Source organism: Dermochelys coriacea, chromosome 1 (assembly GCF_009764565.3).
Source record: "Dermochelys coriacea isolate rDerCor1 chromosome 1, rDerCor1.pri.v4, whole genome shotgun sequence".
Lineage (NCBI taxonomy): Eukaryota > Metazoa > Chordata > Testudines > Dermochelyidae > Dermochelys > Dermochelys coriacea.
The window spans coordinates 347,252,315-347,267,780 of NC_050068.2; the positions used below are offsets into that span (position 1 = coordinate 347,252,315).

Sequence of the window (15,466 nt, forward strand, 5' to 3'; positions counted from 1 at the left end):
GCTTTTCTCAGAATTAATATGCTTCAGCAGGTTGTCAAGATATCAGCTTCCTATTTAATTGTTAATGATTCTTTTTTATTATGTATCAGACTTATTTTTTTTAGTGATTTACAAGCATACATAGTGATGATATTTTATATTCTAACTAAAGAAAAGTTCCCGTAACACTTCTTGCAAGATTAGTGGTATTAGCCATGGGTGGTTATCTAATTCCCATATGAGTAATTACTTTCTGTCCATCCATGTTCCCTGTCCATTTTCAGTTGGATATGGTATTATTCTTCAGTTACTGTTCCAAACTGTTATACAATGTTGCTTCAAGCTGGTAAACAGCTCTCTGATTTCTTTCTAGAGGTGGCTGCATTTCAGTGGTGGGGGAAGTGATCGGTTTATGCAACACATTGAGATGTTTTGTGGTGAAAGACATTATACTATATTATGTTTAAATGGCCTTTGGGATATTATTTGCTATCTGAATTTAAATATTTATATATGTAAAAGTGAAAACAACTGAATGCTTCTCTTATTTCTACCAGGAACAAACAGAATATTGGCTCTTAGTGATTTTCATGTTGCTCCAACTAACAGAGCTGGATCACAGGAAGATTAAAGTGGAAGAAAAGGTATATGGCAACTGTTCTGGAATGGTACTAAATAATCCTGTTTCCTTCTGGGCAAAGGTAGTAAATCCAACTAGTTTTCATAAATATTTATGTGCAGAAAAAAAATTGCGTTATGTGAGGGGAAAAAATTTCCCCACACTCCAGCCAGTAGATATCAGTTCAGTTCCGTTTTGCTTTTAAGACTCTGACATCTGACGATATATCTGTTGTATTGTCAGAAGCAACTCTAGTTTATCAATATACAAATATTACATAAAGACTATATTTCTTAATGAAAAACTAGATTCTAACAGTTAGAGAAGTCCCTCGTTAGTTTAGATTCATTAGTTAATATTTGTAAAGTGCTTTGATGTAATCACCATGTTACTGCTGTTATTTTCTTAAGATATCTTATACTGCAAAGTGAATTGTCTGAAAGCTATAAAATACTGGTAATTCTTTTAGCTGTTTTTATTAGTTAGGATGTGATTTTAGAAGAGCCTTCTGCAAGAAATAACTGGAGGGACCAGTTGATAACCTGGTACTTTGTAGAATGTTTCACTTCTAGGGCTCCTTTTGTACTTAGAGGGGAGCTGTATTTCAAAATACACGATTCCTGTGTATAAGGGACTAGAACGCATGGGCCAAACCCATATTAGAATCATCAGGATTAACAATTTGCTAGCCTAGGTTGGAGTCTTGGCCAGAACACTTTCTTTAAAAATGGTCCTTAGCTCGTTCACTCCAGCCTTGTCACCCATATTAGAATTCTTTTCAAATATGATTCCCCAGCAAGTGTAGACAGGGGCTAGATCACTGATTTAAATCTGCCTGGGATGGAGTAGCCAAAAGGGCTACCATCTGATAGCTGTGTTTTGGTGGCCTGTATGAAATAAATTAGTGGCTCAAAATCTATTTCCTAATGGGCTGCTGTCTCCATAAAAAAAAATCCACTGATCAGTAACATGATTAGAAGTTTCAGCAGAATGGACCAAGAATAGAATGGACTCAGAGACTGACCTCACCTCTCCCTCCTAGATCAAAGCTGAAGTACATTTTCAGGACCATTTTGGAAGAAGCTTGCATAGGTGGTGCCACAGCTTTCACTTTTTTTGGGAATAAATGAAGGATTTCTGTCTCTATGACTTTCAATCTGGCATTTTTCACCAGCACTAAGAACAGAAAAAGTAATGAATAATGAAATATAGACAAAATGAGTGTGTACTTTATGAGCTGACCCCCATCCCTTAGCCTTATCCCTCCAGCCAAGAAAAGATAGAATAAATTAAGAGAGATGGTGAGTTAGTTTTGGGTGCTTTCCACCTATTTATTGAGCGGAGTTTAAATTTCACAAAAAGCCTTTTATAGTCGAGCAATCATAGACAAGCAAGATATAATGATTGCCTCTTGTAAATATGAAGTCATCATTATTCAGACTACTTTATTCAGGGTATTGCAGGTAAGAACAAGGACATCACTTTTCCCTTCCTATGCCTCTAACTCTGGAAACAGGTTGCTGCTGTGAACAAGTATGATCCTCCTCCAGAAGTAGTTGCTGCTAAAGATCACATGACCCATATTATGTACAGCATGATTCAGCCACAGAGGATCTTTGACAGGTAATCTTATCTTCAGTTCACATCTGGTCCTGTAGGTGGCACTCAGATAAAACAGGTTTCAGAGCAGCAGCCGTGTTAGTCTGTATTCGCAAAAAGAAAAGCAGTACTTGTGGCACCTTAGAGACTAACAAATTTATATGTGGTTATATTTAGTGGGACATTTCTCTGTCCCTCTTCCACCATTAAATCAGTCTAACAAAAAGTAGGCATTCTGCACTCTGCTGTTGTCAGCCTGGAAGTTAGGCATATCCTGCTTAGTTGAATTGATTATGAAATGGTTAGTTGCTCACCTTGAAGCTCTGAGACAGATTGCCCACAGCTCTGTTTCTTTTAAACAATCTGTTGAAGCAGATGGCCATTTGCACCATAAATGAAAGATGCAAACACTCTATCAATATCCAGTGGCGATTTAAAAATCTCCAGAGGGAGAAGAGAGCTCTAAAATTTATCTTCTTTCTACTCTATTTATTTCTTCCCTTCAAACTGTTGGCATCCCATTGTGAGCAAAATAGCTTTACTTTGTAACTCAGAACACAATTTACACGCCCAGAGCCAAATTTTCAAGCTTGCATTTACGGAATTCTGGCCAGTTCTGCATTTGGAAGGAAAAGGTGTTGACTACTGGTTAAAGCACAGAACTGGGAGTCAGATCTTGGTCCTGTTACCCGCATTGCTGTTGTCTTGCTGTGTGACCTCTCTCTGCTTCATTTTCCATCTCTAAAATGGGACTATCTATTTCCCAGGAATGTTGGGCTCACCATCTCTTAATTTTTGAATGTTTGTAAAGTGCTTTGAAATACTCAGATGAAAGGTGCTGTAGATATGCACATTATTATTATTAAGGTCAAGATTTAGGCACTCATTGCTACTTAAGTTCCCAAAAGCCTACTTTAGCACCTAAGCACCAATTTGGGTACCTAAACACATAACTGGGCACTTTGGCTTTTAGAAGACGCTCATTGTGATTCCTACAGTTAGAATGGCTTCCTCTCTATGGACCTGATCCTGAAAGTTGCTGAGCGTTGTCTCCATGGCTCTGATTGTTCTCAAGAGGCCCAGCAGCCTGCAGAAGGCAGTTAGCATCTTGCAAGATTGGGCTGTAATTGAGTATTTCTTGACTAGCACAATTGCTTTTCCAGAAGGCATCCATGTTTGGCATCCCTTCCAACACAGACATAGGCCCAGTTCAGGTATTTCTTTATGGGTATGTATGTGAGTTCAGTGCTGGAGAATAGATGTCTGTAAATCTCTGTATTGAGTCAGAAGTACTGTATAAACAAACAGGTAAACATATAGTCAGGCACTTAAGGTAGCAACTGATAATGTTAATTAAGCTTTGAGTGCCTGCCAGTGCTCATCTGGAAAAGCATGCACTGCATTCATTAGTGAAATCTTCCTAATGATGATTTTTCTAATTTCTAAATTAGAAAATGCTCCTTGTAGCCACATTTTTATAGTTCATTTGCATTAATCTCCTTAGATCACATGCAGGACATTTTTATTTTTTATCTGTATTATTAATAATTCCATTAAAAAACTATGTAAAGAACTGTAAGTTAAATAGTTGTACACTCAACAATTAGGAAATGTCATCATTAACATAGTGCAATGCCCTTTCTGCATAGGCAATACAATACTGTCTTTAATTATAGAACATTCTACTATTTAAATAATACAATATAATATGTGATTTTTTTTCTACAACTTTTAGATACACATGAAGGCTAAGTCACAGTATATAAGTATATGGGGAAAAGAAATTTTGTCACAGAGAGCTTTTCAGTCTAGCAAACAAAGGTATGAGTTAGGTATAAAGGCTGGAAGTTGAAGCTAGAGAAATTGAGATTAGAAATAAGGCACAATTTTTTTTTTTAAACAGCGAGGGTAATTAACCATAAGAACAATTTAACAAGCATTGTGGTGGATTTTCCATTACTGCAAATTTTAAAATTAAGATTGGATGTTTTTCCAAAGATATGTTCTCGCTCAACCACAGCTATTGGACTTGAAGTCCCATGGCCTGTATTATACAGGAGATCAGACTAAATGATCACAGTGGTCACTTTGGACCTTAAAAATCTATGAATCTTTGAGAACTGTGTATTATTTTGAATGCCAAAGCCCCACAAGTTGCAAAATACACAGTGAATGAGCTGAGGGCACCGCACCTTACAAGATGCTCCTTGCAAGGTTGTGCGGGGGGAGGGGCGGAATTGTATGATGGTGTAATTAAAGACTTTATTGTAATGTGGGGGTTCTTCTGATAAAACAGTACATATGGGGACTTTGAGGACATGTTCCTGTGGTCTAGCAACAGGAGTGTATTTAAAGAAATTAGAGTTCTAAGTGTAGTCATATCAAGTAATTATATATTGTATAATTACACGATATGACACTACTTTATCCAAGAGATGACAATAGAGAGAAATCCTCATTTTACCAGGTTGTATCAGGAACTTGTGTGTTATATGTATTTATAAGGGATATATTATAAATATATTGAAGAAACTGATTTTATCTTTACATGCTGGGTTGGCATCATTAGTCACATGTGACATGGCCTTGAGAGGGTAATGAGAACACCTGTACTGTGTGTAGATAAATTCTGAAATCACCAGTTATTAAATGTGTTTCATGGAATTCCCATATTTAAAATGGTCCCTTTTTAATAATTCACTCACTGACTGTAATAGTTATTGCTCTCACTGGCATGTGTTGAACTGGTCCCTTCCTGACAGCAAATGGCAGAAACGGCGAAGGCAACATGAAAACATGGAGTAACAGCGAAGGAAGGGAGAGTTTCTTGACTTGAACTGAATGTATCACAGTAGCAACTTTTTGATGTAAAAAATACAGGGAGAATATTTTGCATATTGTTATCACATTGACATTTTTAATGTCTTGGTGTATTTTGTAAAGATTATTTTTGTGGCAGTTTTGTAAATATGTCTAAAATCAGGATAAAAGCTATGTCCTTAAGGGTGCAGCACTTCGGGTGCTCTTGCGCCCTGTGCCTTTGATCAGAGATTTTTGGTGGCAGTGTCCATTCAGCCCGCACATGTGCCCTACACATCTTCATGCCCTGCACTGAGGCTATATAGAGCTGTGTGGGCAAACCATCCTCAGTTCCTTCTCAACCACCGTCAGCCTGAGACTAAGTCTCTAGCATGTCTCCTTCTACTAATACTTTAGCATAGTTAGTTATAGTTGTAAATAGTTTATATTTGTAGATGGTTTCCCTTTGCTTTGTTTTCCCCGTTTAGTAGGGTCACTTTGGACTCTATTTCTGGGGTATGCCTGGATCCCCAGTCTTTAAATATAGTCTTTCCTGTCAGGAGTCCATCCTGATTAGTGATGGACACTCTGTGTGTGTCAAGTGTTTGGGAGATACTCATATTCCTTTGAAATGTAAGATCTGTACTTTATTTCAAAGAAGATCTCATCAGAAGAGAGAGATCAAATTCAGGCTTCTCATGATGGAGCAAGCCTTAAAACCACCTTTGGATCAGGGCTTTGAGAACCCTCCTGTATGTACTGCGCTGTATATCTCTGGATTTCAGTCTCCTGGAGTTTCAAGGAGTGAGACTGCTAATACGTCATCTACCTACAGATTCAGGTTACCAAGAGCTTTTAGGGGTAAGGTTCCTGCTATCCCACTTTCCTCAGGATCTTGGTCACCGAGGGACATAAAGGAGAAGGTGACTACCTCAGCCATTTCAGGATCCCTGTCACCAAAAACCTCCATGGGGGTGTCTGCATCTGTGCTTATAGTACCAAGATTCTAGCACTCCACGTTGATGGAAACTGATAAGAAAAGCAGAAGTGCTAAATCTCTGTGAAAGAGGCCTCGGTCACTGAAGACCATCATCCCCAAAAGGAGCACTGTTGAGGCTCCGAGTGCTTCTGATACCATGAAGATGTCTGAGGCTGCTTCTAAGGCTCATACCGCTACTTAAAAAAACACAGGTTCCAAAAATCTCCCTTGCTTCCAGTAGTCACAACCACACTAGCAAGAACTCAGCGTTACTTGACCCTTCAGTACCCTTGGTACTTATGCCCTGGACTGCAACATGTGAATATGTTAGTGGGGTCTGCTGATTCCTTAAGACAGATACCTATCTCATACTGACACCAACCTCTTACGTTCTTTGGTATCGCAGGAGTTCGGATACTTAAGAGATCTCTGTTTCTAATGAACTGAAATATCCACTTACTGCTTACTGCTATCATACACCTTTTGATACAGAGATCATCTGGGTCACCTGCTACCCACAGCTCATTGAGTCCTTCTGGTTCTCCAACTTCGATAATTCATGGAGATCAATTATCACCTCCTTTAGAGAATATGCATGAGGACTCTGACTAGGATACTCAGTTTTCAGTTCAAAGGTCTCTATTTGAAGAGTGTTTATTCACCTCTGCATACTGAAAGAAGCGAGGATAAACATCCACCACTTTCAACCAGTTGGGATGACCAATGGTAGCTATCTCTGTCTATGCCCTAGGACTCTCTCCAGCAATCTTACGGGGACCCCTAGGTCCTATACTGCCAACAGTTTCTAAGGGCTCAGAGTACAAACTGCAGGGAACACAGGAAATTCCATTTCCCTGTGCCTTTGCTCCCTCCTCATCAGACAGAGTTGGTACAAGAGACCTTTGAGAAGCATGAGGCAAGGGCTGATGAGGAGGTGAAACCTCATCCAAATATCTCCTCTTCATCCCCTGATGAGGCTATGATGCCCCCTCCACCTTTATGGCAGATGAGTTTTGTCAGTTGCAGGACCTGATGAAGCAAGTTGTGGGCGTGTTTCAAATTCCTTTTGAGGAAGTTCAGGACTCCCATCATAAACTCCTAGATATTTTGCAAACCTCAACCTTGTTGCAAGTGGCTTTTCCAATTAATAAGGCTCTCTTTGAGCCAGCCACACTGATCTGCTAACCTCCCACCATGGCACCTCCTACATGCCAGCAAAAAGTATTACCTTCCTTCCAAGGATTTGGAATTTTTATTTATACGTCCCACACCAAATTCCTTAGTTATGGATGCAGTGAATGAACATGAAAGGCAGCACAACACCAATGCTGCTCCGTATAATGAGGACCAGAGGCATCTTGATCTTTCTGGTCACAAGAGCTACTCCTCTGTGACATTACAGTTTAGGATAATGAATCACCAAGCACTCCTGTCCAAATGGGACTTCCTGAATTATAACAAATTTAACATCTTTATTGAACATTAACCAAAAAAGCACATGAACAATTCAAAGCCATCGCACAGGAAGGTCAGCTTTTAGCAAGAACATCCATGCGGACCTGCTTGAATGCAGCTGATACCACAGCCCGGTCCATTTCCACCACCATCATGATGAGATGAGTGTCTTGGCTTCAGCTGTTGGGCTTCCATACAAAAATGCAGACTATTGGTTAGAATCTTCCTTTTTATGGCCATAAGTGGTTTTGGGAGTCTATAGATGATACACTTCATACCTTGAAGCACTACGCTTAGATCTCTCGGGATATATATGCCTGCATATAAAAGAAAGTTTAGCAGGTCTCAGATGGCACAGAGATCTCACCCAGCTTATTATTCTACCTTCCATAGACCACCCAAGCCACTGGCCAAGACGCTTAGATATGCCAGCTACTACCACAGCTGTCTCATCCAACACAGCTGTGTCATCCAGGCACCAGTTTTGATGGCTTGGTCCACAGTCTGAACCACCCTCTTAACAAGGATTTATTGCTCCACCTTCCCAACCTCCTTCCCCTCTTTAGACACTGTCTAGCCCAATTTCAGCCTGCTTGGGAGAGCATAACATCCAACAAATGGGTTTTGGAGGCCATAACATCTGGTTATACCATCTGTCCCTTCTTCCCAATCCCAGTTTATGTCTGTTCCTCCTTCCCAACCCCTTTCCCCATCCCTTTTCAGGGACCCATCTCATGATCATTTTCTCAGGCAGGAGGTTGCCTCTCTTCTATGTCTAGGGGCTGTAGAACTGGTTCCAGTACAGCACAAGTGAGAGCAGTTCTACTCCAAGTACTTTCTGGTCCACAAAAAGAATGGGGGATGGAAACCAATATTAGATCTCAGACATCTGAACAGCTATGTGAAATGTAAGAAAATCCAGCATGGTGACTCTAGCAGCTATAATTCCCTCCCCAGATTCCAGAGATTTGTTTATGACTCTTGACCTTCAAGGCACCAACTTTCAGATTGTAATTCATCCTTCTCACAAGAGATTTCTTTGTTTCATAGTCATAGAATATCAGGGTTGGAAGGGACCTCAGGAGGCCATCCCCCTGCTCAAAGTAGGACCAATCCCCAATTTTTCCCTAGATCCCTAAATGGCCCCCTCAAGGATTGAACTCACAACCTTGGGTTTAGCAGGCCAATGCTCAAACCACTGAGCTATCCCTCCCCCTTGTCAAGGACAACCACTACTGTGTGCTGCCTGTCGGCCTCTTCTTTGCCCCAAAGATATTCCCAAAGGGTTATGTCGGTCATATCTGCCCATCTTTGTCAAATAGGGATAATCATCTTCCCTTATCTCAATGATTGGGTAGTCAGAAGTCATTCTTATCATGAGGTCCTGTCAGAATTGCAGACCACAAGGTCCGCAGCTTAGGCCTCCAGTTCACTCCTGAAAAGTGTGTTTTGACTGCAGTTCAACAGATAGATTTTATAGAAGCCTTTCTAGATGCCAGAACAGGCAAAGTTTATCTTCCTGGGGACAGTTTTATGAACCTAAAAAAAAGTTGCTGCAAGAATTCAGATAAGTCCTCAAGCTGCAGCAAGAAATTGTCTTCAGCTGTTGGTAATATGGCAGGATGTATCTTTGTAACCCAACATGCCAGATTACATCTCTGAAGTTTTCAGGGATGGCTCAGGACAATTTACATACCGAACAAACACAGTCTCAACAGATAGGTCTTTGTTCCTTGGCAAGATCAATTGGTGGAATACTCTTCCAAGATATATTTGAGAGTTCCTTTCTTTCAAGCTCCTCCAACTGTTGTTATAACATCAGACATATGCCTCTTGGGCTGGGGAGCTCCTTTTGGACCTCCATCCAGGGCAAATGGTCCACCTAAGAGTGTCTTCTGCACATAAACATTCTGGAACTGAGAGCAGTCAGGAGGACTTGCTCCCACTTCCTCCCATTAATCAGAGCCGAATCCATCAAGATTATGACAGACAACGTGGCCTTCCTGTTCTACATCAATCATCAGGATGGGGCATGTTCCCCATCACTCTGTGCTGAATTGATGAAATTCTTGAATTGGCACATAGCCAGCTGGATATTCATCACAGCAACTTATCTTCTGAGCATTCAGAACACCACCACCAACAACCTCAGAAGATGCTTCTTCCAGAGTTACAAATGGGAGTTGGATTCTTCACAACATATTTCTAACCTGAGGGTGTTTAGAAGTCCATCTTTGTGCCACTGCAGCCAATGCAAAATGAAACAGTTTCTGTTCGAGAGGGGGACTTGATCCCCAATCACCAAGAGAAGTCTTCCTCATCTCATGGGTGAAGTGTCTCCTTTATGAATACCTACCAATGCCGTTGCTCTTGAAAGTCTTCAACAAGATCAAGGAGGACAAGGCCAAAATCATTCTGATTGTACCAACTGGCCTAGACAAGTCTGGTATCCTTACCTCCTCCAACTTGCCTCTCACCCACCTTGGTGGCTTCTGACCAGTCCCCGTGAGATGTCTCAGGATGTCGGTCAGACAATTCACCCCAACCTGGATGTTCTGCAGCTCCAAGCATGGCTCCTTAATGGTTTTGTGGGTAAGTGTCTTCTTCATCAGATGTACAACTGGTATTGGTAAACAGCAGGAAGGAGTCTATGAGATTATCTCTTTCATTTTTGAAAGTAAATGAATCTTTAATGTACCTGTCTATAAGTTTCTCCTGCTGCTCTTCGCTTTCCATTGTCCTAGACTACCTGTTGGAATTGAAAAGATCAGGGCTTTCTATGACCTCTATCAAAATTAACTTGCAAGCTATAACTGCCTTTCATTCATCAGTAGAAGGTTTTTCAGTTTTCACTTATCCTATCTCAAGATTTCTAAGAGCTCTAATGAATCTTTTCCCCAAAATTAGAGACCCTACTCCAATCTAGGACTTGAACCTTGCCCTTAATTGCCTAATTAGACTACTATGCACCATGAGTGGTGGCTATCACTTCTGCCTGGAGGGTTAGGGAACTGGGGCCTTAATGACAGACTTTCCAGGTACAATGTTCTCCAATGAAAAGGTCTCATTACAACCACTTCCTAAGTTTTGTTGTGTTTTTTTTTTTAACCTAAAATACCTTCTGAATTTCAACAGATCCAGGGGATCCACAATCTCCATTGCAATGATTTTCAAGATGGATTTGTGGGTGTATTATTGCTCGTTATGACTTGGCTGACATTCAGCCTTCCCCTAGCGTGATAGCACATTCTACAGGGTCAGAGTCTACACATTGGCTTTACTCAAAGCCATTCCAAATGTCCCAAAGATGATGAAATCTGCAGAGCTGCAACATGAATCTCTGTACATACTTTCTCTAACCTTTATTTTCTGGTTCATGCTGTTAGATAGGTGCTGCAGTTCACAACGGAGTTCTCTTTTCAGTACTGGACTCTGCTCTAAAGCTCCCTCCTCTGTAAGGGGATACTGCTCAGGAGTCACCTGAAGTGGAGCACCCATAGGGACACTGCTTAAAGAAGAAGAAGGTTACTCACCTTGTGCAGTAACTGGAGTTCTCTGAGATGTGTGTGGATACTCTACTACCTGCCCTCCTTCCCCTCAGCTTCGGAATCTCCCTTGTGAGACTTTGCAATGAGGAAGGAACTGAGGGCCGTTCACTGTGCAATCTTATGTAGCCTCAGTGCAGGGCATGAGGATGTATAGGGCATGTGTGTGGGCCAAATTGGCACTGCTACCAAAAAATCTGATTAAAGATGCAGGGCCATGTGTACCTGAAGTGGAGCACCCATAGGGAAAGGCATCTTGAAGAACTCCAGTTACTGCACAAGGTGAGTAACCTCTTCTTCTACTGAGGGATTCTACTGACATCCTAACCCAAGGGTGTAAGGGTAGTCTAGAGCAGTGTGTCTCAACCTTTTTTGATACAAGGGATTGGCTTGCTGCCTTCCTAAACTGTGTCAGGGAGATCTCAGGAACTGGTGCCAGTCCACAGACCGGTCATTGAGAAACTCTGATCTAGAGAACAGGGCACTAGACTGGGATGCAGGTGACCTCAGTTCAGTTCTCAGTTTAGCCACAGAATCCCTCTGTGACCTTGGGCAAGTCACTTAAATCTAATCTGTGTCTCTGTTCCTCATCTGTAAAGTGAGGATAATACATCTCTACCTCACAGGAGTGTTGTGATGATTAAATTTATTAATGCTTTAGAGGCACAAAGAGAGTATGGTACTATATCAGTACCTAGACAGAGGGAACTGTTTTGCTGGTGTGAGCTGATGCAGGAGAGAAGCCATTACTCTGAATTATCTAATTTTTTCCCTTCACTTATGCTCAGCAGCTAACATTACTTCAGATAGATGAATCATCTACTTCCGTTGCTGTTTTCATTTTACACTCTGTTTTGGGCATTTATACTTAGCTATTTTAAATTATATTAGTCTGAAGTTTGGAACCTAGATGTGATCTGTTTTCTTTAAAAGAAAATGTAAATGGGTCAAGCCGTTTATTAGTTTCAAAAAAAGGTGGGGTTTTAAAAAATTATTTCAGCTGGTGTTTGTCACATCAAATGACATAATCTTAACGTCTCGGTAAAATTTTCAAAAACAAAATGTCTAAATTTACACTCCATATATAGGCACCTAATAAGAGGCCTCACTTTCAAAAGTGCAGAGCACCCACAAATGCCCATTGACTTTAAAGGGAGCTGCTGAATGCTCAGCAATTCTGAAAATCAAGCCACTTGATATGGATTTAGGCTAAGATTTTGTAAAAATGGGCACCTAAAGTTAGGCCTCTGTGTTTTTACAAACACTTTGCATCCTATCCTGCAGGGTGCTTCGGTCAGTGGGAATTAAGGGTGCTTCATGCTACGTAGGATTGGGCCCATAATCCTTAGTGTCTTTCATCCCATTTGTAGAGCACTTTACAAACTATCACCTTGATCCTGCAAACCCTTCAAGTCAATGAGATTACTTTCACAAGAGTTATAAAGGTTTGCAGGATCGATCCTAAATATGGTCAAGACTCAATTATCCCACCATTGAAATGTTGCCATGTCTGAGGTGGAGCTGGGCAACTCTTTAGCAGTCAACAGCAACTGTAACTGCAGAGGGAATTTCAGAAAAGATGGTAAATCCAAGTTACAATCTGAGCAGGATACACCAGATTTAACATCCTTCTTTTTGCAAAAAATGCTATGGGATTTTTTTAATGAAATATTTTGTGCTCTTTTCATGTTTAAATTGTGCATAAATGCACACACTTGATTTTCCATTGCTTTCTTAGTCTATGCGGTGAATGACATGAATAATATAGACTCATAGATTTTAAGGTCAGAAGGTAACATCATGATCATCTAGTCTGACCTCCTGAATGTTGCAGACCACAGAACCTCACTCACCTACTCCTGTAATAGACCCCTAACCTCTGGCTGATTTACTGAAGTCCTCAAATCATGGTTTAAAGACTTCAAGTAACAGAGAATACACCATTTACACTAGTTTAAACCTGCAAGTGAGCCATGCTCCATGCTGAAGAGGAAGGTGAAAAACTCCAAGGGTTTCTGTCAATCTGATCCAGAGAAAAATTCCTTCCCGACTCCAAATATGGCAGTCAGACCCTGAGCATGTGGGCAAGACCCATCAACCAGACACCTGAGAAAGAATTCTCTGTCGTAACTCAGAGCCCTCCCCATTTAGTGTCCCATCACTGGTCATTGGAGACAGTTGTTGCTAGCCGTCGCAGATCGACTACATGCCATTGAAGGTAGTCTCATCATGCCATCCCCTCCATAAATTTATCAAGCTCAGTCTTGAAGCCAGATAGGTTTCCCACTCCCCCTCCCCCATACATTAAATTAGATCAGTTCCCTTGATGATATGCTGTTCCCAAAGACCTATATGATGCCAGTACAAGTGTCCATTGTAGAAAGTGTAATAGTGCCTTATTTGTTTTTCCTCCTTGCAGCACTTTGCCTAGTCTTGATGCTCCCTACCCCATGTTAATATTAGTTGGACCCATGGCCTGTGGAAAACGGGAACTTTCTCACAGAATCTGCAGACAGTTCAACAATTTCTTCAGATACAGGTAAATTTACTCTATCAGTTTAAGAGACCATTGAGCGCAGTCATGGCTCAAATTGTTGCTTTTTTATTTTTTTTTAAGTTAAATATTACAGAAGACTGTTAAATGGTCATTGCAAGGCGTTCTGTCTCCTACTAGATCTAGGCTGTTTGAAGTCTTTATATAATATCTCCTTATTTTTTAATATGCTGTATAAATTATCAAGATTCCTTTAAAAGTGAACTGCAAAGCAAAATCAGCAGCTTTTTACTGCTCCTTTTATCTGTCTGTCCATCCATCCATTCATCTGAACTTTTTCTTTAGTTCATGTTACTGTGCCCAGTGTCACAGTTCAGGGCAACTGCACTTGTATTTCCCCTCAGGTTCAGCAAGGGCACCTACTCTTGGCTTCCAGCTCCCCAGCTATTTTCTTTCTGGATGGAGGCCCGCGTCCCTCTCCCTTTGGACCAGGGTATTCCCAGGTTACATAGTTCCCTGCCTTCACTGTGTATTTCCCAGCACAGACAGGTTGCTCAAGGACACCTCCTTACTTTCTCTTCAGAGACAACAGAGTGATTGTCAACAGATATGTTATCACACAGCACTTCCTAGTCAAGCCTACTTTAGTCTTAAGGTACAAAACATTACAGAGAAAACATACTAAAACAATAAAAAAACTTACATGCATCCCAAAAGCTTGCCAAAATAACCCCAACCCTATCATGGATTCTGGAGGATCCAGTCCTTCAATCCCTACCCTGAGGATTGGGACCCTCCATGGACCAGGGGTCCTGTCCATTTTCTGAATCAGGAAGAAGGCCATGAGCCAGTTTAAGACCAGCCTATTTGTCCAAAAATTCTTTCCTTATCTGTCAGTCTCTGGAGAATCCAGTTGGAAATAATGTATGTATACTTTGCCACGGGGGTAGTTTTTCTGGAGATGTTACAACCTGAGTGAATTTGCCTAATCACCCCCTGCTCTTCTCCTATTTACCTTTCCCATGGAAATACATACAGTTCAACAATAAGACATACACAATTGCATTTTTAATACAATGAGCTCCAAAGATGTTAAAACTAACTCTGTAAGGTTTAACTTAATTCAGTAAAGTTCATTCAGGATATTACAAGAAACTGCCAGCCTGCCACACCCCACTACAAAAGTGTTAGGGTGCATCTATACAGGGCACCTACATATTGCATCCAGAAGCGAATAGGATGCCATTGTAATTACTGAACTATTACAATATGCTTTCTGTGACTAATGCTGACAAAGTGGGAATCCTCCATTCTTCACCAGCTGTAGAGTCTAAATTTCAAGGTAGCTGGACCAGTGTAATGATCTTTTTGTAGCTAATTCTGACAAAGCAAATGGGCATCCTTCATTCTTCACCAGCTCTAACTTTTATCTTTCAAAGATAGTGCTATATAGTACACATTGCAGTAATCTGCGTAGCCACGTGTTACTGGTACGCACTTGTTCCATTTTGCCTTATTTTAAACTACAAGTTCCTCAGGGCAGGGACTATGTATGTATCTATATACATTACTATGTATATGTACAGCACCTAACACAATGGGGCCTCTGGGTACTAATATAATATGTTATAAGAATAGAGCCTTAAGTGCATATATAATAGCTGACAATGTAGAAGCGGAATTAGTTCTTTGGATGCCCAGCACCACAGAACCCTAGACTGAGTATCAGTGATGTTATATAATAGACACTGCCTTCAACTCAAGTCCTATAATGTGAAGATCTGCTGTGTGTTTGTAATATTTTATAATGCTAGATTAAGTCACATGACTAGCAAGTCCAAAGAACTTTTTGACAGAAAAGCTGTGATGGTTACAAGATTGGAAAAATCATGCACAATGAGTGCTTTGAGAGACCAGCTTGGAAATTATAACTAATTAATTGAAAACTGGCCCGAATTTTCAAGCACTGTCTGATTTCCAAAAGCATTGTTTTTTAT

At 40.6% G+C, this 15,466-nt stretch overlaps 1 protein-coding gene across 4 annotated transcripts in view; it reads left to right on the forward strand.

Moving 5' to 3' along the window:
- Positions 1–15,466, forward strand: part of LRGUK (leucine rich repeats and guanylate kinase domain containing) — an 82,034-nt gene that overhangs the window by 25,099 nt on the left and 41,469 nt on the right. For all 4 annotated transcript variants that reach the window (XM_038402838.2, XM_038402847.2, XM_038402857.2 and 1 more), the window contains exons 9-11: positions 537–623; positions 2,115–2,221; positions 13,395–13,514. In XM_038402838.2, the coding sequence (XP_038258766.2) occupies positions 537–623; positions 2,115–2,221; positions 13,395–13,514 (314 nt within the window). The remainder of the gene's footprint in view (positions 1–536; positions 624–2,114; positions 2,222–13,394; positions 13,515–15,466) is intronic.